At 39.0% G+C, this 26162-nt stretch overlaps 1 protein-coding gene across 5 annotated transcripts in view; it reads right to left on the bottom strand.

Moving 5' to 3' along the window:
• Positions 1–26162, bottom strand: part of SIN3A (SIN3 transcription regulator family member A) — a 58846-nt gene that overhangs the window by 29662 nt on the left and 3022 nt on the right. For 2 of the 5 annotated variants that reach the window (XM_081290954.1, XM_081290955.1), the window contains exons 1-8: positions 20690–20809; positions 11869–12090; positions 8908–9084; positions 3400–3506; positions 2639–2921; positions 1348–1599; positions 743–895; positions 442–600 (exon numbers count right to left, since the gene is read on the bottom strand). In XM_081290954.1, coding sequence (XP_081147080.1) covers positions 442–600; positions 743–895; positions 1348–1599; positions 2639–2921; positions 3400–3506; positions 8908–9084; positions 11869–12090; positions 20690–20734 — 1398 coding nt within the window. In that variant the 5' untranslated portion in view covers positions 20735–20809. Of the gene's footprint in view, positions 1–441; positions 601–742; positions 896–1347; positions 1600–2638; positions 2922–3399; positions 3507–8907; positions 9085–11868; positions 12091–20689; positions 20810–24584; positions 25039–26162 lie in introns of those variants that run through there. The other 3 variants (XM_081290958.1, XM_081290957.1, XM_081290956.1) reach the window with 2 other exon arrangements.

Genomic DNA, 26162 nt, shown 5'->3' with positions numbered 1-26162 from the left:
GGCCCCAGTTAAAGAGTTCTCACAAAGCACCTGGGCTATATTTGCAAGTAGACCCCAGAGACCATCCCTTTATATTTCTGAAACAATTATCAAGCCTAAACATCATCCTAGCAGAAAGCAGACTTAAAGAAGGGAAAAATTAGTAAATCTCATAAAGCCTTAGCAGCAAACAAAAATAAATAATAGCTCATAGCAAAGAAAATTAGAAATAAAACCGTCAAAAAAAACACAATAATCCAAGCAACAAATATTATTCTAACATTCTTTTGCAAAACCAGATAGAAAGTTTTGCAATTAAGTTTCTGTGACCTATACAACTTGCTGTGAATATTCAGGATCCAACTGTCACCCTTAAGATAAGAACACACAATCAAATCTAGAGTACTTGTATACTGGGACTGCTTGTGGAAGTTAAAATGAGTAGCTCCTGCCCATTCTCACCTTCACTGGAGGTGTGGTTCCTGTTCCAGAGTGCCTGCGGATTTGGCAGCCATTCTGGCTGGGCCTCTGTGGCTTGTTGTTGAGTTGGGGCTTCTTCACAGTGCCTCCATGGTCATTTCTCACAGAATCAACCTTCTCTGCAGTTGTTTTGCTTAAAAGCTGATTAAGACACATGCAAGAGATTAATGCTCTGATCAAAGCAAGTTAAGTAGCATCTAGGAAGTCCTATTCTGATCATGGCTTACCAACTTATCTAAGATGATAATTCTAAATAGTGCAGTTTTTCTAAATTAAAGCTTACCACAGAGCTGTTGGCATCTGGTAGAAACTGTCCAAATTCTGACAAAAGATCTTCTTGGTTTTTAAAGAGACGAGCCACCTGGGCATATACCTCCTGCTCAGTCAAAGCTGGAGTATAGTTTCCTCCAGCCTCCTTGGCATTGCGTTGTTCTTTCTGAGGAATTGCAAGTAGGAAGAGATCATAGTAGAGGGCCACCGTTTTCAATCACATACCACTGGAACACTTTCTATAATACTTGATGCTCCTATATCATCTACATAGGCTGCACTAAAAAAAAGTCTATGTTCTTGATACTTGTTTTGACGACAGACATTTACATTGAGAAAGAACAGAAGATGCTGATGACAATTAATTACTTTTAAAATTAGGGCAATAAATGTTAATGTGCCTGGGTGGTGGTGGTGGTGGTGGTGGTGGTAGTGGTGGGGGACTAACTGATAAAACAAAATATTAGAGAACTTTCTACTCTTATAGTAGATTAACCAGTCTACACAAATTGCCCTCTAAACTTAACAGATAAAACATGTATTCATTTCACCAGCCACTGACTGGATGATACAGAGCACTCAAATTGGGCAAATAAAACTGACTTTAACGACACTTACCTGATATGTGTGCAAAATCTCCAGGAACGCTTTGTAGATATCTGGTTGGCCCTGGAATCTGTTCTTGATCTTATTAACATAGTTGATGGCATGATTAAATTCCACAGGCTGATTGTTCTGCAAGGATGGGGCAGTTCCCAATGAGATTGTCACTGGTGTGTGAGGCTGGACCGGTGGAGAACGTGGGGATGCATATGGTGGGAGTGGAGGAGTCTGCTGACTGGCTGGAGTATGTGCTTGTAACTGGGAAGGCTAAAAAGAAAAAAAACCTTTATTCAAGAGCATAGATGGTTTGACAAAGGGCTAGAAAGTTCAAACTAAAAAGAAACAAAATGTCTGATCAACTGATATCCTTTACTTCTCCACTCAGGGCAGGCTAGTTTAGCTCAACTCAAATCATACTGGATAGGAGTAGGAGATGTAGAGGTATTGCAAATTATGATACAAATATCTTAAGTCTTAAACTTTCTAAATACAACCTTGAAACTGGAGCCATCTCCATTATAGAGAAGAGTTTTTCATGTGCTATCTCAACAGGTACACAAAGGAAAAAAAAAAACAAAAAACAACTCATTCTATATGGATCTTTAATTTCAAAGATAACAACACTTTAATTGTTGCAGTAACTCCACATAAAAATGTCTTTTAGACCAGCTCTGTCCTGTAGACTGTGAGATCATGAAATGTTCTTTATTTGCACCATCCTGTAAAATAGCCACTAGCCATATGTGGCTACTGAGCACTTAAAATGTGGTCAGAGTAAATGAAAAGCTGAATTTGTTTAACTGATTTAAATTAAAATACAGTCATATGTGGCTAGTGGATAGTGTACCAAACAGTGTGGGTCTAGACCAACAACACACCATCACCACCACCACCATCAAGATCTTCTAGTCTGATATGACCTAACCTGAAAAACAGAATATCTTTTGCAAATAACCATGTGTGACTTAGTACCCTAAATTTAGTGCCCTATTTTAGTACCCTAAATTTGACCATGGTAAAATGATCATTTCCAAGCTGGGTGCAATGGCACATGCCTGTAGTCCCAGCTACTTGGGAAACCGAGGTTAGAGGAAACCTTGAGCTCTCACTGGTTCCTGATATGTCAATTTAAATAGATAACTAAATATGTGATATGCAAATGTAAGCCACGATAGTGATGTCTACATCTTCTCTAATGAAATCTTTGTGATTTGTCTATTATTTGAGTTTTATAAAGGGAAAATGTCAAGAAGGATGCTTTCTAGGGGATACATTTCATACAATGCAGTATTTTCCAAGTGCTCACCTTGCTAACTTTGGCAGGTGGGGGCTGAGGAGCAGGTTGAGCAGGAGCTGGAGCTGACTGGGCTGAAGGCTGAGAAGGATGCTGGGGTGGTGGCTGAGGCTGGGGCTGGATGCCGTGGGTGGGGATCTGATGAACCTGGCCAGGAGTTGTCACATTCACCATATCATTGGTCTGTACTTCAATTTTATAGCCAGGAGGCAAGAAGGTGTTGAAACCCATGATCAGGTCAGGGTGGCCTTTGAACAACTGTGACACACGGCTAATCACTCCTGGAGTGTCAATGCTGATTAAAAAAAAAAGAAAGAAAGAAAAGCAGGTTGATGAATAGCAGGTTTGATGAACACCCTAAGGAAAAAACTTAACTAGGTTTTCTCTTAAAAAAAAAAAAAAATCAAACTTTGATAAACCCAAATAAACCATTTTCTGGGCATGTTATTCTCTTGCAATAGTGAGCCACGCCAGAATACTAGGGTATATTAAACTAATCCAAAAATCAAGTAGCCTAAATTATTATTGGTGTTACTCAACTGATTCAGATACAGCATTAAGAAATATTCTAGGTAAGAAAAATTTACCAATAGGGAGAAAACAAAAAGTCTAGTGGCCGAAATTTCCATCAATAAACCAACAAATAAGTCCGTAAAATAAAAGCATGATCCTGAAAATTCAACCTCCAAAAGGGGACATCCAACAGATAAGAATAAGTCTCCATCTAAAAACAACATGCCAACCACAAACTTAAGTGTAACCACATCTTTTACCTCTGAGATTTAAATTCCTTCATGATGTCAAGGAAATCATTGTAGACCTGAGGCTGACTACCAAACTGTAGCTTCACCTGGTCAAGATAGGACAGTGCATCTTCCACCTGAGGCAGGAATAAATCTCAAAGTTATAAAAAATTAAAACATAAGCAAAAATCACAAGAAGAAAGGCTTTATGCCTAAATAAATTCAAAACAGTAAATGAAATATAAACATAAAGTATTAGAAATTAGCAGTGGGTGCTAATAATAAAATTCAATCTTCAAAATCAACTTAAAAAATCTGTAGCCTTGCCCTGGACAATTCTGGAGAAAATGATCAGTAATTAACAATCACAATAATGCAGCATGATTCATTTCATAAGTATTAACATACAACATGGTGGGCCCCATGCAGACACTAAAGAAATCAACAACAAGTAAATCACAGCCACTATTCAGTAGAAATTTTTTCATATCTAGTCAAGAAATCATAACACAGTGGGATAAATGGGTAATCACCAAATACCTGTACAGTGCATGGAAATGGCATTGCCCTTCCCCACAAAAAGTGAGGACAATCCATAGATAAAGCATAAACTGAGACCTAATGATGAGTACAATTTGTCAAAAGTACAGATTAGCAAAGAAAGTCAGAGGAAGCAGCATGGGCAAAATCCCAGACAGGACATTAGGTGGCAAAACATTTGGAAAACTGAGAACAGTTTACCTTGACTGGAGGATAAGTATTGACAGGAAGAGTAAGAAGAGATAAGACCAAAATAAACAACAACAAAAACAGGCTCTAGATCCTGAAAGAAATTATACATCTTATTTAAAAACAATTTAGATTTTTAAAAAAGCATTTGTTTTATTTGTAATTGTACATGGACACAATACCTTTATATATTTTTTATTTATGTGGTTCTGAGGATGGAACCCAGTGTCCCACACATGAGGAAAGAGCTTTACAACTGAGTCACAACCCCAGCCCTAGATTTTTATCATCTGCATTTTCATGTACTCAATTTGACCAGTGTTGGGGGAGGGGGGTGGACCACTGGTGCAGAGCAGGATAGACAGCCTAAAATAGAAAAGGAGGAAGACCACTTATGCTATGGGACTAATTGGATAACCCACATTAGGAACGGTGACTTGAATTTCAGTAATGGTGAAGAGGAGAAACAGCACATATGCAAAAACTTTTAAAAGATTCAAATAACAGGGCTGGGGTTGTGGCTCAGAAGTAGCGCACTTGCCTGGCATGTGTGAGGCAACTGGGTTCTATTCTCAGCACCATATAAAAATAAATGTCAACAAAAGATAAATAAATAAAATTTAAAAATTAAAAAAAAAAAAAGATTCAAATAACAAAATTTGGGGACTGACCAGATGAGCGACAAGGAAGAGCTGGCATTCAAAAGTGACTGGCCACAAAAAGTAAAATGTTTGAAGGGTTACAAAGTTATGAGTCTGATCTAGGACAACTCAACTTTAAGTTACTCAGGAGACATCTAAGGAAATCCCCACTAGGTGTTTCCTATATATTCTGGGATAGACATTTTATATTACACAAAATAACAGGCTTAGGAAAGTTTCAGAAATAATTTGGCCAATATGGCTCCTCAGCACTTTCTTCCAACTTCAACAACTCCTATCCATTCAGGACACTGTTTTAAGGCAGCATCTTGGAATGCTGATTTAAGCCACACTTTTTGATATATTATGAAATGGAACATTTATGTTCAAATAAACCATTAAATGATGCTACAGTCTAAATGTTGTCCTCCAAAATTTATATGTTGAAATTTAATCACCAATGTGAAAATATTTACTTGGATCTTTAGGAGGGGAAGTCATAAAAACAAAACCTCATGAATGGATTAGCAACTTAGCAGAAGGGTTGGTGGAAACTAGTATTGGTCCTTTTTACCCTTCTATGTTCTGCCACATGAGGGCAGTTTTTTCCTCCCCACTTTTTTTTTATTGGTACATTATCATTTTATGTACTGATGGGATTCATTGTTACACATCATATATTGCACAATATACAATATAACAACATAATTTGGCCAATATGGCTCCTGGGTACTTTCCTTCTCCCTCAACAACTCTTACCCATTAGGGACACTGTTTTAAGGCAGCATCTTGGAAGCAAACACTGGAACCTCACCAGACTTCTAGATCACCTAGATCTTGAATTTTCCATTCTCCAGATCTATTAGAGGTAAACTTCCATTATTCATAAAATTACCAACTCTCAGGTATTTTGTTAAAGTAGTACTAATGAATAGAGGCAAGTAATATTTCAAGAGTTGTCTAAGCTGGGCACAGTGGTAAAAACATAGTCCCAGCCAGTCGAGAGCTTGAGGCAGAAGGATCACTTGAGCCCAGGAATTTAAGACCTTATTGGGCAACATAGCAAGACATGGTCTTGCAAAAACAGAATGGTCCAAATTTCAATTCTGACTGTGGTTATTCAGAGTATTTCAGTATTGTTAGGACACATATTGTATACTGGTCAATTCCTACTTGTATGATACTTCGTATTACGTGACAATTTCTGTTGAGATTCAATAGACTAACTTATATTCAGAACTTTCCTTTTCAATGTTTCATTAATGGCCAAGTTGATTGAACAAAAAACTGTAAGGTATGCAGTAGAAACAAAAGATTTAGGAAGATACTTAAGAACAGCATTTACCACTACGTGACAAGTAAGAGTTATCAAAAATATAATATGAAGTTGTGTGCGGTGGCACATGCCTGTAATCCCAGTGGCTCAGGAGGCTGAGACAGGAGGATCTTGAGTTCAGAGCCAGCTTCAGCAACTTAGTGATGCCCTAAGGAACTCAAATAAAATACAAAAAGTAGAACTGGGGATGTGGCTCAGTGGTCAAGTGCTCCTGAGTTAAATTCCCAGAACCGGGGGCGGGGGGGAAAAAAAGGCAAATTTAAGCTGGATAAGGTGTCACACATGCCAAGGCAGGAGGACTGCAAGTTCAAGGCCAGCCTTGGCAACTTAGTAAGACCCTGTCTCTAAATAAAAACAGGGTTGGGAATGTAGCTCCATGTAAAGCTCCCCTGAATTCAATCCCTAATACTTCAAACCACACACAAAGAGTTAAGTTTATAGAGCTGTCAGTGTAGCTCAGTGCTAGATCACATCCCTAACATGCATGAAGCCCTGGGTTCAATCCTGAGCACTGCAAACAAAACAAAAAGGAGCATATTATAAGCTTTTCTGGAAAGTTAAGATATTACCTATAGAATATAGTATTAATGCAGCATTAAATCACACAAAATCAATTAAAAATGTTTTTTCAGGAGTTGGTAGGGTGCTAAGCTTACAGAAATATTACATTTTGCAATACAGTTATCATTCTATAAGCAACTTGTAAAGACATTTTAAGAAAAACACCAAATTTTCCCAATGAGCCCAAATAATTTGCACTCTTATGGATGGTGCTATAGTCATCTCTTAATCACAAGAACTCTACTAGATGCCTAAAATTTGATAGTACTGAATCCACTAGGTATTTTCCTATACACACTTTTTATGATGAAGTTTTATTTATAAATTAGACATATAAGTAGATTAACAACAATAACTTACCTTGGATATTACCAACCTCAGCATACAATTTTCCCCCTTCTTTATTGAGAACTTTCACATTTTTACTTAAAAAGAAGTACTATAACACTTCCCTTTAGCATATATGAATCGCCAGCACCACTATTCTTGCACTTTGGGGCCTTTATTAAGTCAAATATTTAATACTTGAGTGCAAAACTGTGATACCACAACAGTAGGCCTGATAATCTCACATGATCTGATAACCAAGAGGACTACTAAGTGAATAACAGGCAGGTTTTCAGTGCTTTAAAATGCATGAGGCATCTATAGAGAAGTGAAGCTTGTGTTCTCAGCTAACCTTGTCTCTGCTTACTTAAATATATATACTACATATTTAAGTATAGTATAGATATGATGAACAAAGGAATGATTTACATCCCACTTTGGACAGAGGGAGAGTGTAAGATTTCATCATACTATTCAGGATGGCAGGATTCTTAAAATTCATAAATCGTTTTATTTCTAGAATTTTCCATGTAATATTTGCAGACCTACAGGTAACAACAGAAAGCAAAGAGAAGCAAGTGAAACTGTGGCTAAGGGGGGACACTAATAAATCAGGGAAAACAGAAGAGTATATTGTCTTTTAAGAGTATATTGGTAAATAATCAATAAAAAAAAATTAAAATAAATAAATTAAAAAAAAATTTTTAAAAAAGAGCATATTGGGGCTGGGGATGTGGCTCAAGCGGTAGCACGCCCGTCTGGCATGCGCGCGGCCCGGGTTCGATCCTCAGCACCACATACAAACAAAGATGTTGTGTCCGCCGATAACTAAAAAATAAATATTAAAATTCTCTCTCTCTCTCCCCCCCCTCACTCTCTCTTTAAAAAAAAAAAAAAAAAAAAAAAACAAACAAACAAAAACAAGAGTATATTGTTCATTCCTAACTGCAATAATTTTGTGTGCTCAGGCTATTATAATCAAATGAAGATCTAACATTTATCTCATTATGATTATAATAATTTTCAATTCATATTTCCTAGAAAAACTGAAACCTGGTGTACTTGCTACAGCAATCACATAGTTTGAAAACACTCAAGCAAGCAGAGACAAGGTTAGCTGAGAACACAAGCTTCACTTCTCTATAGATGCCTCACGCATTTCAAAGCACTGAAAACCTACAGCACATATTTAGAAGAGATGAAAACAATAACATCTCATTCACAATTAGTTTCCCCCAAAGGAAAGGCATTCCCAAAAGAAACATATGTTTTACTAATGATAGCAAATCATAAAAAGGAATAAGAACAACAACAAATAAATAAATAAAAATAAAAAAGAAGAAAGGACTAAGAAGCAGGCACAGTGGCATACATCTATAATCCCGGCAGCTCAGGAGGCTGAGGCAAGATGATCACAAGTTCAAAGCCAGCCTCAACAACTTAGTAATACCATCTCAAAGTTAAAAAAAATAACTGGGCTGGAGATGTGGCTCAGTGGCTAAGTGCCCCTGAGTTCAATCCCTAGTACATATATACATAAATAAATGGAATAAGAACCACCAGAACTGAACGGATTTACTGGACAGGCTTATAGCCAACCATGTGCACACAATAAAAGTCTTATATGATATTAAGAACTATAAGTTCAAAAGGAAGCAACCCAAAACTGGATTTTAAAGTTCATTTTGTATGAAAAGTCCTTGCATTCTAATAATATTTGAGTATTGTGCATTCATATATTCCACTAACATTTCTTACAGCTATTCTTCTCTGGATCAGCACTAATGTCAACATGAGAAACAGATTTCAAAACAAAAAACAAAGTTTATCTTGATTCAACCCTTAGTTTTTAATGTTAAAAGTTGTAACCACCACTAATAGGATAAAGCTATTATTTCCTACTAAAGATAAACTTTTGACCCAAAAAAGGGAGATGAATACCACCTTGAGCCTCTGAAACTGCTGCTGTCCCTGCACTGGTGCAACGGGTGGGGCTGGATGGGCATGACTCTGGACAACTTGGCCTCCGTGGGGCTGGACAGCTGTTGGATGATGATGACTGCTATGAACCGCTGCTATGGTGGGCCCATGACTACCAGAGTTCTGTGGTACAGCAGAAACCTGGGATAGACAAAATACAGACAAGAAATTTCAAAGCTTGTGCATTCTTCCTCAAACACATTTAGAGAAATAACACAAACACAAATGCACAAGGCATACCTGCATAGCTCTGAATGCATAAAAATAATTTATTAGAAATCCAAGTTTCCCACACAAGAGAATTAATGAAATTAATTACAGTTCATCTATGCCAATTGTTTTGTAGCTATTAAAACTACAGAACTTAATGCTTCTTAAACTCTGTGGTTAAGGTTCAGTTTTCCCAAAAAAAGGAAATTTCCAAAAAAGTGAAATAAAAAAATCAACTACATAATTTTATTAGATTTTACAGATATAAAATAACAACATCCACCTGCTATAAATAAAAGTTTCTAAACACTCAATTTCTGTCATCTCATTAGAGTCTAGTAACCAAGTGTACACATCAGTCATTTGAGGACCACATTTTGAATAGTACTGATAAAAGGAGACACACACACACACACACACACACACACACACACACACACACACACAACATTAGAAAAGATTTTGAACCCAAATATACAGCAAAATGTTAGCATTTAATTTTATGGAAGTGGAATTAAAAAAGATTTTTTTTAAAGATATTTTATTAGTTGTATGTGGCCTTTTATTTATTTTTATGGGGTGCTGAGAATCGAACCCAGTGCCTCACACATGCTAGGCAAGCGCTACCACTGAGCCACAACCCCAGCCCTAGAAAAGATTTTTATTTGTTTTATTTCACTTATCTTTTACTTGCTACGATGACCAAGTATTATAGTCATATACTGCAAAATGACATTTCTGCCAACAACAGACCATACATATAAGATGGTGGTAACATAAGATTACAATGGAACTGAAAAATTCCTACCTTTTAGTAGCATAATAGCCATCACACAACTCAGTATGTATCTGCAGTGATGCTGGTGTAAACATATTTACTCTACTGCTACCAATCTTGGAAGAGCATAGAACAGTTATGTACAATACATAATATTTGATAATGATAATAAATGATGATGTTATTTACCATACCATACTCTTTTGTGCATGTGTAGTACTGAGGATTAAGCCCACAGACATGCTATCACTGAGCTACATACCCAGACCTTTTTATTTTGAGACAGCGTCTTGCTAAGTTACACAAGCTGGTCTCAAACTTGCAATCCTTCTGCCTCAGCCTCTTGAGTAACTGGGATTATAGGAATACAACATTGGCCTTTATCAATATTTTAGAATTTACTCCTACTTATTAGAAAAAGTATAACATAAAACAGTACCACAAATTATGCTGGTAGCAGTCTCATATATTCTGTGTTTATTTTTATTGCCTCTTCAAGAGGCCATGTCAAGTGACTGATCTATACCACCTGGGTTTAAGCATATTCTATGATGTTTGCATAATGACAAAATGTACTTCTCAGAAAATGTTCCTGTCATTAAGTGAGACAATTATACTTCCAAAGTTAAAAAAAAAATTATTGAGTTGCTGGTGGTTTGTCCCCAAATGTTTTTCTTTCAATCTCTTATCCTCTTGTAAGTTTAGGGATAAAAAAAGTACCGTTCCTTCCATTTTTATTACAACAAAATGCTGTATAAAATTTCCAAAGTACTTTCACTTTCCTATTTCAAAACCACTAATCACAAAAACATAACTAATGACAATGTACATGACTGCTTCATATCAAAATAGAGTAAATGACATAAAGTTAATTTCTTCTAAGCAATGTAAGTTGTATACCACAACATAAAGAGGGAATAAAGCTTTTTTTTCAAATCATCACGGGTTTATATAAGTTACCCAGAGGAGGGCGTAAGGAAAGAGAAATAAAGCAACTAAGCATTAATCTATGAAATATTACAAAACATATTAGGACTAAAACAAACCATTTAAATAATTCTATAAGTTCTAATGTACCTCTCACAGGAAGAGGTATTATTCTGAGATTATATATTTCAAAATGTGTGTTTTTACAGGTTTTACAAGTTTATTGGTTTTTAAGACTCAACTGGAGTTTATGTTTGAGATGGCTGGTTTTATATAAGCATATTTACAGTTTCCAGTAGGAATACATGTAACTATCCCTAGTGTAGGAAACAGTCATGAACTAGTTCAGATAATAAAAACTAATCACCCAAAGAAAACAAGCAACTATTTTTCTTCCAAGTTCCAATCATCTAATAGCAGACTGGAGAAATGAAATGAGCATATTTACATAGTTCACACCATAATGCAAACAATACACATTAAAATATAGATCAGTATATGGAACAGTTTTTTAAAAATGTGTCAAAAGAAAATAAAGGTCACATCAATATGATTTTAATTTTCTTTAGGTACTAGGGATTGAATCCAGGGCACTTTACTACTGAGATTGCACATTATTTTTGCTATTTTTTATACCTTACACATACCTGTAAGATTTCTTTTTTTGGTTTGTTTTTCTGGCCAAACTTGCATAGTTCTCATTATTATTATGTACTGGGGATTAAACCCAGGGCCTCAAGCTTGCTAGGCAAGCACTCTACCACAAAACTATTAACTCAGCTCTTTTGATTTTATTTTGAAACAGGGTCTTACTAAATTACCCAGATTGTACTCAAACTTGTGATCCTCCTACCTCAGCCTCCTGAATAACTGGGATTATAGGCATGTGCCACTGCATCTGGCTTGAATTTTTTTTTTTTAAACATCTAACTCAATGCTTAATATAAAATTTCTAACTAGATGAAATCACTATCCCTCCTTCCTTACTCCCCCGACTACTTCCTATTTACCTGGTAGCTGGGTGTTACTGAGTATTGAATTCCTGTAGCTGATTGCATGGTCTCAGACACAGCTTCATATACAGGAGGGGCAGGGGCAAGCACCCGATGCTGGTGAGGAAAAGCGTCTGTGCTGCCAGGGATCCGACGCTGCTGGGCCGCATACACCGGTGACTCCTGGTCATCCAAACGTCGCTTCATTCTGCACTCATGCTCAGGGATGCACTTCAAAACCTGCAAAAATCAAAAAGCAATGAGAGCAAAATAATTTTAACTCCAGTATGATGTATACAACTCAGGACCAGTCACTCAGGTTTAGTGTAAGCTTAACTCCCAGAACTGATTATCAATTTCATCTTACAGGTGGTCACTAGATAGTTCAACCGTGCACACACACACCTTATAGTGAAAAAGTTATAGTGGAAAGACAAAAATTTAAATAAAATAGTTTTAAAGTCACCTCCAATTTAAAAACACAAACACAGCCCTTTTTCCCCCTTTCTAGTTTGCTCCTCAAATGCTGCCATTCCTAATATTAATTACACAATCCACATGCTGCAAAAATATTCTTTCTTTCCTTCCTTCTCTTTTCTTTTATTTATTTATTTTTATGTGGTGCTAAGGATCGAACCCAGGGCCTCACACATGCTAGGCAAGCACTCTACCACTGAGCCACAATCCCAGCCCCTTATTTCTTAACTCTACTCAAAACCTAGTAAAATTAGGGTCTGATTTTAAAATATCAATTACTTCAACAATTAAATGCTATCATGGAAGGAACACTGAGCCAGAAGTAAAAGGACCAAGGATATACACATTTCAACAAGTTCCTTGTTTCATGTGATTTTCGGTTTCCCAAATAGCAAATAAGAAAGTTGGAACAGATCATGTCCAAGGTTTCTTTTGTCTCTTTCTTACATTCTTTAATATAAGACACAATTTCTTTAGCTATTACTTTATAAAGGACATTTTCCTTCCAACAGGACACAAAAGTAACAAAAATAGAACTTTACCAGAAATCCTCTTGGGTCTTTTCAGAGATTTTCTAACATCAGTACCACTAACTCAAGCATAATGCAGCATAGTTAAGAAATTATGCTCCAAGATGGGCTGTAATCCCAGTGACTTGAAAGACCGAGGCAGGAGGATCTCAAGTTTCAGACCAGCCTTGGCAACTTAACAAGACCCCATCTCAAAATAAAAATTTTAAAAGGGCTGGGGATGTAGCTCACTGGAAGAGCATCCCTGGGTTCGATCCCCAGTGTGTGTATGTGGGGAGTGTGACCAAGCCTCACCACTTTCCAATCCCAGAAACTCTGAAAAAAGACATTACTCCTGTAATAAGAAACTAAAAATTAGCTGGGCACTGTGGTATATGCCTGCAATCCCAGCAGCTCAGAAGGATGAAGTAATATATACTTAGCCTGATATTTCAAAAATTTTCATAGATATTTTCATAATTTTCAGATAAGGGGTTAGAAATATAGATTTGCACATGCTACTTGGTACCTGGAAGAGCCTCTAGTCAACTAACTATGAACACTAAACCTCAAGCCTATTTTGTGATGAGAAATTGGTTCTCATAAATTCATAAAAGTCTTGAAGACTTTTGGACTGCTACTTCTACCTATGACTTAATCCATGTTTTTTTGGTCTTGGTTTCTACTGGTTTAAAAATTGTATGTTTAACTCCTCTGAGATTAATCTCTCTAAAATCCAAAACCAACACTTATAAGTGATAAACCATATGTGTGCAGAGCACAGCACAAAACTAAGGAAAAAACACTGGACACCTGTCAAAGAATTGGATTCTATTCAACTCTGACATAAAAGCTTTGTAACTCTGGTCCTGTTTTCTCATCTACAAAAAGGGGAGATTAGACTAACTTAGTGATTCCTAATGGCAGGTGAGTGGATCAATCTACAGGAAAATGAAAAAAAAAAAAAGATTGTAGCAAGTTTTTCATAGATTAAGTATTAAAGTACTAAGGTTTACTCTAAGATCATGCTTTTTTATTATTAAAATATCATTTACTTTATAAAGTGATTGTCATTTTATAAAATATTTAACTTCTTTCAGCACTAGAGTTTGCTTTCCAGACCATGTTTACCACACTTAGGAGGCTCTCCAGGCTGGGAGCGTGCTCTGAATCATACTTTAGTCCCTTACCAATCACTACTCATAATTCTCTTTCCTGTGTCTCAAATCGCCACCCCTTTATTTTAGGCCTTCATCATCCCTCATCTAGACTGTTGCCAATACTCTCCAGCATCTCTTCTTTAGTATATCTTCTACACTGATTTCAAAATCACCTGCCTCAACTGAATCTAATCTAGCTATAAAATTATCACTGGCTTCTATCATTGAAGACACAATCAAAATTCTTTTGTTTAACCTACAAAACTCTTAAGAGCTTGGGACAGTTGTGTGCCTGTAGTTTGGCTACTGGGGAAGCCGAGGAGGGAGGATCACTTGAGTCCAGGCATTTGTGACCAGACTGGGTATCACAGCAATACCTAGGTCTCAAAACAAACCAAACCAGACCAAACCAAACCAAACCAAAATCCTTCTTTACTAATTGGAGGAGAAAGTTAACTTACTGATTATCTTCATCCAGTCCCCACCCTGTCATCCAGTCCTGCCAAATGTTTTCAACATTCCCTTAAAGAAGTTCAAGTCTATAAGCTTCTTCAAGGTAGGGTCCTTTTCAACTGTGCATTCTCCACACTCAACTATAGTGTCTTCCTTTCGTAGCCATAGGGGATTGATTCCAGGACCCCTCCATGGATATCAAAACTCACGAATGATAAAGTCCCTTATATAACATGGTATAATACTTACATATAATCTCTGCATAGTCTCACACATATATCCTCCCATACACTTTAAATAATCTCTAGATTACTTATAATGTTTCAGATCTGAGATTGAATAAATCTGTGAATGTGGAACCCATGGATACACCAAGTCAATTCACATGAAGATCTGGAGATGTGGCTCCATGGTGGAGCACTTTGACTAGCATGCATGCATTCTAAGAAAATAAGCAAAAGTAATACTTAACATACTGAATGCCAAGTACCATTTTACACAATTGACAAATATGAATTAATTTAACCCTCACAACAGCACTGTAAGTAAAGTATTGTTATTTTATTCTATAAACAAGGAAAACTGATACACAAAGAAGTAAACTCCCCCAAATTGCACAGCTATTATGAAGCAAAGATGCAATATAAATCCATAAAATCTTCCTCCAGAGCCTGGACTCTCAACCACTTAACTATTCCAGCCCTAACACAAGAGAAGAAATAAAGAATCCCTTTACTTAAAGCACATGTGCACTGTGCAACTTCTGCATTCTTTAACCTAACACACACTTAACTAATTCATCCTTTCTGCAGCCTCAACATAGTAAGAGGAATGCTTTGGCAGCATTCATTCACATAATTAGCAAATTCTCAGTGAGTAAACATGAAGGTGGCAGATGATATTGGCTCTTGCCCTTGAAAAGCTTAAAAACCAGCTGGGAAGATCATATACAGCCTCACCAGTAATCAAATAAGTGTAAAATGATATTTACATCAAAGCAACTGGCAAAAATTAAAACAAAATCATAATTGTGTGGATGAAAATATGGGAAAAAAATTATTAATGTAAATTCTAATCAACATACCCTACTTGGTTGGCATCCTAAACTTAAAATGTGCATAATGTTTAACCTAGCATTTTTCACTTGTCTCTATCCTATACATTTATCAAGTATATCTACTACAGAGTATGAAAATCTAAGTGTCTAAATAATAGTTGAATGAAGTTGACACAAATGTAGTAAAGTGACACAGCAAATAGATCAGTATTCACTTACATTTACTAAATGAGGCAAAAGTGAGAAAAGCTACCAAATACATAATGTTTGATCTCATGAACTTGATTTGTGCATTTCATTTTATATAAAGTTTGCATCAAATGAAAAATGCTATAAACAGTGACAATAATATACATGCTCAAATACTGGGTGAAAGTACAGTTAATGTCTGGAATTTTACTGCAAATTGTATTAAGAAATTAGTTTAGATTCACAGATGAGTGGACAGATGTATGATAAACCCAGTATTCTAAAAGTGATAATAGTAAGCTCTATGTAGTGAGTATATGGGTGTTCACTACAAAATTCTACAAACTTTGCTATATAATGAAGATATCCTTAATAAAATCTTGGAAGGAAACAAGGGGCAGACTCTATGAGGCCAGTCTTAGCAACTAAGTGAGGCCCTTTGCAACTTAGTAAGATCCTGTCTCAAAAATAAAAAGGGTTGGGGATGTGGCTCAGTGGTAAAGCACCTCTGGGTTCAATCCTCAGTTAAAAAAAAAAAAATCCAATTACAGATTTAAAATTTGGGATGAATTAGAAAGTACAGGCTATATGCCATGAAACAGTAAAGTAACTTTAAAATTACAAACAAAAATAGACAGTTTTTTACATTCTTTGCCAATTCATTCATCCCACAAATAATTACCAAGTGCCTACTAACTGCCAGGTACTGGACTTAGTGTTAGGGTTCCAGGACTCAAGAGGGTATTTCCTGCCCAACAACAACCAAGTCTTCCATACATGGCTATAATAAAGTGATGTGTTCCTCAAAACAATCTTGTCAGAAAGACCTAGAACTCTTTTTTTAATTTTTTATATCTCTGTACACAAAGTAGAGTCACACCATTTGTGTCTTTATACATGTAGTTAGGGTAATGATGTCCATCATATTCCACCATCTTTCCTACCTACCCCCATGCCCCCTCCCTTCCCCTCCCCACCTTTTCTCTATCTAGAGTTCATCTAATCCTCCCATACTCCCCCCAGCAACCCCATTATGAATCAGCATCCTTATATCAGAGAAAACATTTGGCATTTGGTGTTTTGGGACTGGCTAATGTCACTTAGCATTATATTCTCCAATTCCATCCATTTCCTGCAAATGTCATGATTTTATTCTCTTTTAATGTTGAATAGTATTCCATTGTTTATATATACCACATTTTCTTTATCTACTCATCAACTAAACTCTCTTATTTTGAAGGCAGTTGACACTCAAAGAAATCAAGTGACTTGTTCCAAGTCATATACTTGGCTAAAGGAGCAATGGGTTGGTTAGACTCTTTCTCCTTAGAATACCTTACCGATCTATAGTAGGAAAATTGTATGGACTATAAAAATCCCACTTGTAGAGGGGTACAGTGTAGTTCAAGGTTATAAAGTATTTGAATGTCAAATGGTAGGGCCACAGAGTCAGACACAGAAGTATTTTCAAGCACTGCTTCAGTTCACATTATTTTCATCTGCCACTATGGTCTTCAAATCATTTCAGATTTGAAACTTAGGGTTAGCAGAACTCTATGAAGGCAAAAAAGAGATTCAAAAGAATTAAATGATAGTAAATAGAAGGAACACTAATGTGAGTAAACAATGGCACTGAAACATTAAAAACCATCTGGTCACACTGTAATAAAAAGTGAGAAATAACTCCAAAGCACCATGCAAAGGAATCATAATTCCCAAATAAAACAAGGTGATTCTGACATTACAGGGGAAATTCTGGAGAAGGTTACATTTAGGGAGCAAATGTGATATATTTTAGAGAAATACTGAAGGGCAAAGGTAAAAGCTAAAGACCAATTTTCTACTCTTTATTAACAATGAAGAATTGGCCTCCTAGAAACCTAGACATTTATCCATGATTATTAAAATCCAAATGAAAAGTCCAACTTTATAGAAGCTTCTTAACTTTCTCACATTAAGTTTCAAATAACTGCCTTAACAAAGACCATTTTAGGATGAATAAACTCAAAGTAAGAGTGTATGTGAACTTCAAACTGCCCTATTCCAGAAGCTAAGACAACTTAAGTACATTTTATTCTTTCTAAAGTGAAATTAATTTTCAGCTGACCCTATAGTGCCTCTTAATTTTGTACTGATATTTTTAATTTTAAAACTATACTGAGATTATCTTTTATTAGTAGTCAACATGATATAAAATGTGTCCTGGTTAGTTTATTTAAATGAATATTCAAAAAAATTGGAAGTTCCTCTTCAAAAGCAAAGAAATTTTTATCAAAACATTACGTAAATGTAACTTTATCTTGGTACAATTGCCCATGATAGTCTGCTCCAAAACCTGTCCGAAAATCCACCTCTAGTTTTAAATCTGCTAAGAAATGGAATCTATTCCAGAATAAAGGAGAGGTATTTTATTTGGAGTTTACATATTGCTTAGAAGGGCTGGGGATGTGGCTCAAGCGGTAGCGCGCTCGCCTGGCATGCGTGCGGCCCGGGTTCGATCCTCAGCACCACATACCAACAAAGATGTTGTGTCCGCCGAGAACTAAAAAAAAAAAGTAAATATTAAAAATTCTCTCTCTCTCTACATATTGCTTAGAATTATAGCTCAGCAAAATAAACAATTCATTCTTCTCAAAAGCCACAAGATCTAATACCCAAGTCTCAATTTTTATATTCTTCTAATGTAGTGGTGACCACAACTAGGGAGACTCTGCCTCACTCCCCACCCAGGCACAAATTTAGTAATGTTGGAAGACATTTTGGGTCATTATAACTTGTGGGGGAAAGGGAGTGTCCCACTGGCATCTAATGGGTAGAGATCATGGATGCATAAAAACATCCTACAAAGCATTGGACATTCCCCACTACACATATATAATAAATAATTATTTGGCCCAAAACATCCGTAGTATTGCTGAGGCTGAGAAATCTTTACCACTCCATCTGGCATATACCTTTGGTGAATACTGGTGGGATTATGTCCCGTCATGTGACAACTTTTTTTTTACCATGGTACTTTAGAATAGTCATCTTGGCTATGCAAAGTATCACTGCCTTCTTTATGTCTTATTATTCAACTTTAACCATTAGTATACCAGAAAAACTTTTCATCCTCACCATCCAAATGTTTATTACAGTTGCCTGTTTTGAATGTGTGTTAAACATATAATGCAACCAACTTCTCTTGACTGTCAATGCACGAATCCGGAATACAGCCATTTCATAAACTCTTGATTCCAGGTACCTTTCCACTAAGGTTCTCACTTATCATTTCTGGGTTTTTGTCGTTGTTTTGTTGCCCCTACATCACATCATCAAATGCAATATACTGAAAATTTACTTTACAATTTTGAAGAGAGAACAGTCATCTCCTTTGTTATACAACTGCAAGCATTCACCTTTTTTTAGGCCAATTAAGTACAAATTCATATACATACCTGCCTTTGGCAACCGTACACTTAAAAGTCACACTGGCTAAGTTTTGATGTATAAATATCCTAAAAGCAAAAATACACCCTTAAAGAAAACTGGAATGTTTTTTGATTCTTGTTCAAAAAGTACTGAATCTGGGGCTGGGATTGTGGCTCAGCATAGAGCGCTCGCCTAGCATGGGCGGGACCCGGGTTCGATCCTCAGCACCACATAAAAATAAAGGCATTGTGTTGTGTCCATCTACAAAAAAGATATTCTCTCTTTAAAAAAAAAAAAAAAGAAGCTTACATTTTGGAGAGAAATACACAAAAAAACAGTGACAAATGCTAAGGGGAAAAAAAAGCAGGAAAGCATTCTTGAAATTGTATATAACTGCCAAAGAATATCTCACAAAAAAGGTAAGTTATGGGTAAAGGAACTGAGGGAGCCAACCATGTAGAAATCAGTGAGGAAGCTTTCTAGGCAAAGGGGATATCCAAATGCAAAGACCCTCAGGCTTACAAACTCTTGGTATTTTCCCAAAACAGCAAGGTTATACAGCTAGAAAACACTCAGGAGACTATTAGTAGCAAACATAGCCAAAGAGGGTATAAGACTTGTTCTTGCAGTTTATAATAAGGACTTGGATATAATACTCAAGACTGAAAGAGGAAGCCGTTGAATGGTTCTTTTGGGGGACTGAACCAGGAACACTTTACCATTGAGCTACATCCCCAGCCCTTTAGTTTTTGAGACAGGGTCTTGCCAAACTGCCCAGACTGGCCTCAAACTTGCAATCTTCCTGCCTCAGCCTAGGATTACAGGCCTATGCCACCATTCCCTGCTCAATGGATAGTTTTAAGCAGAGAAGTGACATGGTCTTAGGTTTTAAAAGAATCACTTGGGTCGCTATGCTGAGAATAGACTAAAGACGGGCAATAACAAAGCAAACAGAATCCCTGCTAGAGATGCTGCTGACACTGATTGAGGATGTGGGGAGGTGGGAATACTAAGTGGTCCAATTCTTCATAATATTTTGAACATAGAGCAAATGAGATTTGGGATGTTCAACATATGAAAAAACAAGAAAGAAGAGTCAAGAATGCTGATTAGTTTGTGCAAGAGGAAACATAAAGTAGGCCACTGGCTATATAATGCACTTATTGTGCACCATATCCTTCTTCCAGCCAAGGCTGGGGTAAGTGCCCCATAATCAAGCACATACACACCAAATCCATAATTTCTTTAATGTGATTCCTAAATACCTCCCAAAGTAATATAAAGGATCAGGTCTGCAAAGTGAAGATGGTGCAATTCACAAACACTGGAAGAGTAACTTCACAAGAGAATTCAATTTCAACATGATACTACCCCTTCTAACATTCCTAAAGTGATTCCCAAGTGACACTTTGAGATGTCTAAGGATTTTTTTTTAATATTTATTTATTTTTTTAGTTTTCGGCGGACACAACATCTTTGTTTATATGTGGTGCTGAGGATCGAACCCGGGTGGCTCACATGGCAGGCGAGCACTACCACTTGAGCCACATCCCCAGCCCGTCTAAGGATATTTAACAACTTACTTCAAGAGGATCTATGATGTCACACTGCTCCCTCCTGTTTCTCATGCAGTGACTCCTCTTCCTCCGCCTCTAAGATAGATTCTCTCACCTCTGAAATCCTTAAACACTTTGTACTTGATTCTTTTTTTTTTTTAGAGAGAGGAAAGGGGGGGGGGAGAGAGAGAGAGAGAGAGAGAGAGAGAGAGAGAGAGAGAGAATTTATTTATTTATTTTAGTTCTCGGCGGACACAACATCTTTGTTGGTATGTGGTGCTGAGGATCGAACCCGGGCTGCAGGCATGCCAGGCGAGCGCGCAACCGCTTGAGCCACATCCCCAGCCCCAAAATTAACATTTTTATAAAGTAAGACAGGCAGATGAATGGTTTCTACTGTACATCAATGAATGGTGGGTGCCATAAGAATCAAGTACAGGGGCTGGGGATGTGGCTCAAGTGGTAGCGCGCTCGCCTGGCATGCGTGCGGCCCCGGTGGATCCTCAGCACCACATACCAACAAAGATGTTGTGTCCGCGGAGAACTAAAAAATAAATATTAAAAAAAAAATTCTTGGGGCTGGGGATGTGGCTCAAGCGGTAGCGCGCTCGCCTGGCATGCGTGCGGCCCGGGTTCGATCCTCAGCACCACATACAAACAAAGATGTTGTGTCCGCCGAGAACTAAAATAAAAAATAAACAAATAAATTCTCTCTTTCTCTCTCTCTCTCTCTCTCCCCCTCTCCTCTCTCTTTAAAAAAAAAAAAATTCTCTCTCTCTTAAAAAAAAACAAAAATGTTAATTTCTTGAAGACAATAAACTTTGTGTCAATCCAGATCTATTAAGCAGGTAATAAAGAAATGAGTTTTGAGGCTGGGGTTGTGGCTCAGTGGTAGAGTGTTTGCCTAGCATGCACAAGGCACTGGCTTCGATCCTCAGCACCACATAAATGTAAAATAAAGATACTGTGTTCACCTAAAAACTTAAGAATACTTTTAAAAAAGAAATGAGCGTTGAGACAATTTATGTCTTAGAACGAGTCCCAATTTTTTCTCCTCAAAACAACTTGCAAAAGTACACCTGTAATCCCAGTGGCACAGGAAGCTAAGGCAGGAGGATCCCAGCCTCAGGAACTTAGTGAGGACCTAAGCAACTTAGTGAAATCCTGTCTTAAAATTAAAAATAAAAAGGTGGGGCTGGGGTTGTGGCTCAGCAGTACAGTGCTCGCCTAGCATGCGCGAGAGGCCCTGGGTTCGATCCTCAGTACCACATAAAAATAAGTAAATAAAATAAAAGTATTGTGTCTAACTACAACTAAAAAATAAATATTAAAATATAAATAAATAAATAAATAAATAAATAAAAAAAAAGGTGTGGGGATATGGGCTCAGTGGTTAAGCACTCCTGGTTTCGATCCCTGGTATCTCCCCCCGCAAAAAGTACACTAGTTGTTCCTCAAAAAAATTCAACACAGAATTACCATATGATTATGGTAATACCATTTCTGAATATATATCCAATAGAACTGAAAGCAAGGACTTGAAGAGATATTAATACACCCATGTTCATAGCAGAATTATTAATAAAAGCAAAAAAGGGGAAAAATCCCAATGTCTATAGGCAGATGAATAAACATAATGTGGCATATATATATATATACATATATATATATATATATATATATATATATATATATATATACACATACATACAGCCTTTAAAAGTGAGAAAATTCTGACTCATGCTACATCATGGATGAATCTTCAGGACGTTATGCTAAGCAAAATAAGCCAGTTACAAATGTCAAAAAGAGTTTTATGAGGTACCTAGAGTAGTGAAATTTAGAAAAAAGCAGAATGGTGGTAGCCAACACTGGGGGATATAGAAGGAGAGATTTGTTTCTCTGGTACAAAGTTACAGTTGGGAAAATAAAACAATTCTAAAGAGATGGTGGTAAGAGCTGCAAAACAATGTGAATGCATTTAATACCACTAAAATATACTTTAAAATTATTTAAATGGTAATTTTACATTATGTGTATTTTGCCAGTTAAAAACTTTTTTAAAAAGCACACTGCTCCTTCTTTGTTCCCTAAACTTAGACAAGAGGCAACTGAAGTATAGGGTTAGGAGGCTCAAACAATAGTACCTGAGTTCAGACCCTGACAAAGGACATCAAATTTTCAATCCCTACTGGGAAAAGCACAAATCTAGAATTTAACTTCAGTTTAATTAATTAGAGACTCACTCAGAGTCATTGAATAATGATTCCATGCTTATTTTCTCATAGAAAATGTCAAAAACAAGTAATTCTCTTAATAGGGAAAGAGCTTCTAACAAAACCAGACAAAAACCTCATCTAATGTAGTTACCTATACATTAAATCTGCAATGTCCTAGAGCAACTCTCCAACACAGGATTAGAGGGCAATGCTACAGGAGTTATATAAAGGTTTCCTTATTCCAGACTTCACCTTACTCTCTTTCACCTGTAGTTATCTAAACTGCAACTTATTTTTTGTGAAGCTATGTTTATGTATTAGAACCATCTATACAGTGACAGCATTAAACGATGCAAGTGTTGAAGAAATTAAGAGCATTTTAGTCGAAAGTTTGAATTAAAAAAAATTGGGACTGGCACTGAACCTTGGTGGTAAATCTAGTGGTGCTAAGCTGTATCCTAGTTTTAATCCCCAGCACCAAAACCCAAAAATTAATAAGATTAATTTTAAAAAATAAAAACCTTTCATAAACAGATCAGTTGAGGAGACTGAAATGTAAACCCGACCTTCCTGTAATAAACCTCAACCTTGTGAAGAGCTTCCTCTCCCTCTGCATGGCTAACTGGGTTTAAAGTCCTAAGGCACCAAAACAGTCACCAAGTCTACCTACCAACCCACCACCCCATTGGTGCAAACGAAACACCGCCCCGCCGCCACAGTAACTGAACATCAAGGGAACTCCAGGAAAGGTTGTCCCCGGCCACATTTCTAGTCCCTGAAGACCCTCCGCCCCTCCCCCATACTACCGCCTCGGAAGCGTGGTAACAGCACCGGCTGCAGACACTCCTATGAAAGGTTCCTTGAGCACCTCATCCCAATAATTACAACCAGGAGATAAGTTCCAACGGCCATACACCCACTCTCCTAGTTGTATAGTGTCATCCACGCTACACGGAGCAAAGAAAAGACAACAGTTCTGGCCTCCGGCCCTGGGCAGAAGGCATGGCAAAGCCACAAGAGAACGTCCTGATACCTTTCCACAGCTTCCAGTCAATAGGGGCCCCTCCCACCCACCGAGACATTGGGGGCGGGGCAGATCTAGGAGCCGCAACTCCCAGCCAGACCGGACAGCGGGCTTTCCCGAGCACCGCCTCATTTCCAAAGAGGCGGAAACCCCGCGGGGGCGTAAGGGGAGTGGCATCGGCGTTCTAGACGGCCCCTCTGGCCAACCGGATCCCGAGAATGCAGAGGAACGGAGACTTCACGCCCCTTCCCTGCCGCGCCCAGAAGCCACAAGCTAGAGACCCTTTTCCAGTCCCCCTACCCTAGCAGAGGGCGGCCGCCAGCCCGAGGCTCCGCCCAGCCCGAGGACTGGAGGGGGGGTGGCCTGTCGCAAACAGCATTTAGCGCGCGCCAGCCCCGCCCCTTTCTCCACCATCGCACGCGCGCGCCAGCCCCGCCTCTGAGCGGCGGCGCGAGAGCCCGCCCCCTCCGCGCGCACCGGGACTACGCTCTCCTCCCCCTCCCGCACGGAGAGCTGCCCCGCTCCGCCCCCCGCCCCCCTCACACATCCACACACCTCCCGCCCGTCTGCTCTACGGGAAGCCGAGGAGGTCAGCCCCCCCCCAAAAATACACGCCCTCGAGTCCCGCGTTACCCGCCACCCAGGCTGCCGCCCGGAGCTCGGCCCAGCGTGCTCTCACCGCAAAGCTCCTTTGGTCGCTCAGCACTGCGTGTCCGTCTCAGCGTGAGCCTCGCACTCAGCAGGGAGGCCCCGAGAACGGCGCGGGACACAGGCCCGCCGAAGCGGGCTGGCAGTCTCCTCTCCTCTCACGAAGCGGTCACAGACCCAGGTGCCCAGACTGGGAAGGAGGGAGGGAGGGAGGGAGGGAAACTCCGAGGGGGGAAGGGGAGGGGGGAAGATGGAGAAACCGTCTCCGCCGCCTCTACCGCCGCGGCCGCTTCTCTGTTACCCGGGAAATCCCGCCCACTCCCCCGGCCCGCCCCGCCAAGGGAAGGCTCAGCTTAGCTCCGCCAAAGGACACATTACCCATCCGTCAAAGGCTTAACCAATCACTGAGCCACGCCTACCGACGTCCCGCCCCTTCCCCCTCGGCTGTGAGGGGAGGGCGAGCTGCTCACCTTCTCCACGCCCCTATTGGCGGGGAGCGTCCCTAACTCAACCCCGCCTATTGGAGACAGATTGCTGAATCCCACCCCCAAGGCACAATACTATTGGAGGAAGCAGGAAAGCTCCTCAAGTCTCATTGGAGAACACAAAGTAGCCCGCCCCGTGCTGCCTAAGCCACAGGCCTAAGAAATCGGCTCCCGCCTCCGCCGGTCATTGCATTGGAAGGCTACCTTTGGCTCTCACACCGCCTCAGGAAGGTAAGTAACCGATATGGGGTAAAATGTCTGTAAGTGAAACAGGCTCCTCCTACCACACTTGCCGGCCAGGCCCCGCCCCAAGAGTCGGATTGGATATCTTGACGCCGGTAGGAACCTCCATTGGACACCTCGCCTGTCCAGGAAGCTGATTCCGCCCTGCGCGAGGAGACTGAACCTGAGCAGTCCTTTTGTGGAATGTTTACACTAGAGAGTGAAGCCAGAGTTCGAAGGCCTGGGACAGGAGGTGACAAAGAGCTCAGCACCCGAGACCCGAGGCCCTGGGATCTAAAGGGGAAAGGCGGTAATACTACTGCTCTGAAGGACTCCCTTACCAAAACAATGAAAGAACCTCATCCTTCCCACCCTGTTATCTTCACAATTATACATGCTGTCTCCTTGTAAGCACAAATATCTAGAGCGGCCGGCAGCTCCTTTCAGTAAGTGGAGTATTGAACTAAGGCTTGGAGCCCAAGCCGAGAAATAACCGGGGGGGGGGGTGCCACCCGTACGATAGGGTGGCTGCACCTTAACTCTCTGAACACTCCCTGAACCTGAATATGTAGTCCTAAGAGGGCGGAGATAACCAAAGGGCGGCCCCTAAAAGCCACCGCCCTGACAAGCCTCCGGGAGGCGGGGCCTAATGTATTCCGCGATCTCTAGGGCAGACCTGGAGGCATCCTCAGACTGGAGGAACTCAAGATACGGAGGAAGAGACCAAAACAGGCCATGGCATAAATGAACCTTGAATATATTTACACTGAGAAAGGATAAAAATTTCAGGGTTGGGGTCAAAAGATAAGAAAAGCTGTTCACGGCCAGCGTACGTAGTTCCAGTTACCCTGGATGCTTGAAGCAAAAGAATCGCTTGAACCCAGGGCTTTGGTCTAGCTTGG

Source organism: Spermophilus citellus (genome assembly GCF_964194105.1).
Source record: "Spermophilus citellus genome assembly, chromosome: 4".
NCBI lineage: Eukaryota > Metazoa > Chordata > Mammalia > Rodentia > Sciuridae > Spermophilus > Spermophilus citellus.
This window is presented reverse-complemented; position numbering and strand designations above follow the sequence as displayed.